Genomic DNA, 4,214 nt, shown 5'->3' with positions numbered 1-4,214 from the left:
AGGTCTTTCGACATTCCGTCCATCACTGCTGCATGTTTCAGGCACTAGCTTTTTGCTCCTCTCGGGGCATTATTTGCTCGTGGTGTCTGTCAGGGCATCTCCAGCGGTTGGGTTTATGTTATGCTATATTTGTCCGTTTATGTTCGGATCCGGACTTTGGGACCACTTAAAACATAACATAGAACTAGAGCCGGCCAGCGGTCAGGGCTATTTTTAAGCGTCGCAGACTGATGACGCAAACATCTCATACAATGTTCGGCACTCATATTTTTGGCCAATCATAGACGATGCGTTCAGATAAAAACAGCCAATCAGCGAAAATAACCGCCTATAAAACTACACCAAATCCGACCCGCTTTGGGCCAAACCGGGTCGGATTTGGCACCGAGGGTTTATGATTATAGCATAAACCCAACCGCTGGAGAGGCCCTCAGGGTCCATAAAAAGGAGTATGCACACCGGTACCCTGACGCACCACCTCTGAACGCCAAGGTACGTGGGTCCGTTATGGCACTGCCAGCTCATTCAGCATCCATGTTCATGCAGCAGCAATACGCATGCAGGGCAAACCTTGGCGGCGACAGTCCCGCCAGCACAGCTCGCCAGCACACAAAGTGCAAGCTTGTGACCTAATTCCTATTTGAGCCCAATTGAAATCTCAAAAAGCCTAAATAGGATCCAAGCAGCCGAAACAAATCGGCGCCTGGCCTCTTTGGATCTCGACCGGCCGCTCCGCAGCATGCGCAAGGTTCGCTTCCACGTGCAGAGCTGCTCGGGCGAAGACCCCGCGGGCCCCGCAGCGCTCCTCAACGAGCATGACAACACGGGTACCGGGTACCTCACGCCAAAGTACGCCAACTCCTGCGCGTCCCATGGCATGACCTCGGGTTAGGAACTGCGAGTACCCGCAGGAGCTCGTGATCGAGCTCGAGGCGACAGCGCGCATCACGCAGATCCAAGTGCTTTCGCACCAGTGCTACATTGCGACCAAGATCGAGCTGTACCTCTCGACGGACGGCGCGGCCTTCTCGCGGCTTGGCTTCTTGAGCCTCAAGTCCAACAAGGAAAGCCAGTACACGGCGCGGGAGCTCAAGACGGTGCATATCGATGCGTTCACACGCTTCATCAAGCTCAAGCTGCACCAGTGCTACATCAACGAGAAGAACTTGTACAGCCAAGTGGGCCTCGTCGCGATCAACATCAACGGCGAGGTGCCAGAGGAAGCCGCGCACGAGGTCGAGCTCGACTCGCTCAGCCACGTCCACCAGCCACTGCCGACCGCGCCGACGCCGACGCGGTCCGTGTCCAAGGCCAAGAGCCAGCCGCCCAAGGACGCATCGCCATCGACGTCGGCGTCCATGGATGACATGCGCTTTGATGCCAAGACGGCGGCCAAGATCCGCGAGATCCACTTGGCGAAAGAGAAGGCTGTCGCCATGGAAGACTACGACCAGGTACCTACGCTATCTCGACTGCATTGCAGCATGCTGTTGCGTAGGCCAAGCGCTTGAAGGCGCTCGAGGAGCAGCTCAAGAGCGTCGGCCTCCAGCTTGCTCGGCTTGAGGCAGCCAAGCGCGACGCTGTCGAGAACGAAGACTATGACGCTGCTAAGCGCATCAAAGATGAGATCGCGCAGCTCGAGAACGAGCTCAGCCTCGGCGTGAACGGTACGTGCCTAGCCAGCACAGACGACGACACGTATGCCTAGCACCGGCGCGCCCCGCGGTCGACTCGAGTCGGGTGCCGCTACCAACGTCGTCGCGGGTGCCAGCCAAGCAAACCAGTCGCACCGAGCACGTTGAAAGCGGGTACCCGCCGGCTGTCCCGTCGCTACCAAAACCGGCGCCGCGCAAAGCGCCGCCCGCCGTCGTTGTGCAAGAGGCACCGTCGCACGTCGCCGATGACGGCGATGACGACGCGCACCACGCGGCACCGACGTCGGGCGGACCCAACCCGCATTTTGAAGGTACCGTGCATAACGATATGTACATGTTGCCAAGGCGGCTAGGCCTCGACGACGTTGACGACCTCGGCGATCCCGAGCCGCTCCCGTCGGCGCTCGAGAAGGAGAGCGCCGAGATGATCGATGTCATCGGACTCTACCTGACGCAGTGTTTTTACAGCAACGTGTGGAACCACAGAGACGCTGCGCTGCGCAAGATCCAGCTCGATGTGCCCGCGTACGAAGTGTCGCCCGAGAGTGTTCTCTCCGTCCTCTCGACGCTCGTGCAGAGCGGGGTGGGCGACCGCATCTCGCAGGTGTCGCTCTCAGCGCTCTCGCTATGCGATGCGATGCTGCAGTACGCCCAAGACCACGCCGACGTGCTTGGGGCCGAGGCCATCGCGCACACGGTAGTCCTCTTCCGTCCAGTCGAGTGCCAACCCCAACGCCCACCTAGTTTGCCAACCCCATCGTGCAGCTGGTCAACAAACTTGGCGAGCCGCAGGCCAAGATTCGCGACGAAGTCACGGCCGTGTTGCTCAAGGTCCTTGGACCTTGTGAGCTTTGGAGCTCACAACTCGTGCGTAGCTCGCGGCGGCCGACGACGTAGGGACGAACGTCGTTGGTGGTCACGTCTGCCGTCGCACGACCAAGAAGGCCCTCGCCATCAAGCATCTGCAGGGTCGATTGGGCCTTGTGAAGGACCTCCTTCTGCAGTTTGGTCCCACGGCCGAGGAGTTTTCGCTACCTGTACGCACCACGCACAAGGTTGTGCGCTGTGGGACACTCTGCTAGGGGATCATGACGTTTTTGGAAGAGAATGGCGCGTTTGCGCACCAAAGCAAGGACATTCGGGAGCTGGCAAAGGACATCACGGTGTTCCTGCATCAAGTAGTGTGCCGGTGTGTGCCATGCAGTCCTCACGCGTGTAGGTCGGTGGTGCGGACGTCGAGCCATTTCTCAAGTCGCTGCGGCCAAAGCAGCTCGAAGAGTACGAGGCGGCGTTCGAAGCGGCGTCGGCCCCGAAGAAGAAACCGGCGCCAGCCTCAAAAGCACCGGCGCCCGCCTCCAAAGCACCGGCCTCGCGATCGCGCGCGCCACCGGCGCAGGACGCTGGCAGTGACACGGACTCGAACGCATCGGTGGACGACGGCACGTGTCCGTTCTGTGACGAGCACAATGACGCGTTTGACAATGAGCGGCTCGACCAGCATTTCTGGGCCGAGTGTCCGATGCTCACGCAGTGCAAAATGTGTGGCCAGGTCATCGAGATAAGCACGCTCAACGAGCACTTGCTTGTCGAGTGCGAGCTCAAGGTATGCATCACGTCGTCGCCAGCGTATACTCATTCGGGGTGGTAGCAAAACCACAAGGAGTGTCCTACGTGCCACGAAGCCATCACTCTCAAGTACTTTAACCAGCACGTCCAAGAGAACGACTGTGTGCCGATGCCCGACCCCGCCGACGGCAACCGGTGCGCAACACGCTTTGGGTTGCGGACTCTTATATTGGAGCAGGTGCCCGTTGTGCCACGACGACATTGGCCCACGCAAGCGCGGGTGGAAGACGCACTTGCTCCACGAGCGTTGCCCTCAAAACCCGCGAACGATGAGCTCGTAAACGATGATGCACATTGTATGGCTGTTCCTGGCTCCATGTTCAGAGGTATGGCGACCCAACCACGAGGCGCATTACGGCCATCACCGCCGGAGACAGAGGGTCGGAGACTAATGGTATCAGGCAGCTTCCACCAGCAAGGACGCCATGGGGCGTCGAATCGATGTGCTGATACTGCATGATCCTGTGCTACCGCCTGCACTGATCGAGAAACCTTTTGTATCGGGACAAACTACACGGATTAACCGGTGAGGTGGCGGCGAGATGCACCACAGCCGATACAAATATATATACAGCGGGGTAGCTACTTCTCTGCGCCCGACGACTGCATTGGCCGTTCCAGAGATGATGGCTTGTTGAGGTGAAACCCCAGTCCGTCTGGCTTGCGGCGAATGCAGAGAAGAGAGCAGTCTCGTCGAGAATGTTCGGTGCGAGGTATCTAGAGTACCACCAGTGTTAGCGTGGCAGATAGCACATCTCAACTTGCCTCCAAGTAGCTTCGAATGCGCATCAACGCCGTCTCACTGTGTCTACTGCTGACGCATAGCATTGCCTTGCTGCCGCGTTTGATCACAGCGACAGATCCAACGCCGACACCGACGCCAAGTGCTACAACAGAATGTCCCGAAACATACACACCCCTCCCCGTCCCGAC

The 4,214-nt window shown here is 58.8% G+C and overlaps 1 protein-coding gene across 1 annotated transcript; it reads left to right on the top strand.

The window, feature by feature from the left end:
- Window positions 1-698: 698 nt before the first annotated feature.
- SDRG_14677 (hypothetical protein) lies at window positions 699-3,562 on the top strand (the record flags this gene model as incomplete). Its single annotated transcript, XM_008620826.1, has 11 exons — window positions 699-849; window positions 893-1,454; window positions 1,499-1,667; window positions 1,709-1,966; window positions 2,009-2,352; window positions 2,400-2,486; window positions 2,531-2,692; window positions 2,738-2,836; window positions 2,875-3,258; window positions 3,304-3,416; window positions 3,460-3,562. The coding sequence occupies exons 1-11, from the start codon at window positions 740-742 to the stop codon at window positions 3,560-3,562; spliced, it is 2,391 nt and encodes a 796-aa protein (XP_008619048.1). The 5' UTR covers window positions 699-739.
- Window positions 3,563-4,214: the final 652 nt, after the last annotated feature.

The sequence above is a fragment of the Saprolegnia diclina genome, assembly GCF_000281045.1.
Source record: "Saprolegnia diclina VS20 unplaced genomic scaffold supercont1.76, whole genome shotgun sequence".
Classification (NCBI taxonomy): Eukaryota; Oomycota; class Saprolegniomycetes; order Saprolegniales; family Saprolegniaceae; genus Saprolegnia; species Saprolegnia diclina.
The sequence above is the reverse complement of the archived record's forward strand: the minus strand, read 5'-3'. Positions and strand labels throughout refer to the sequence as shown.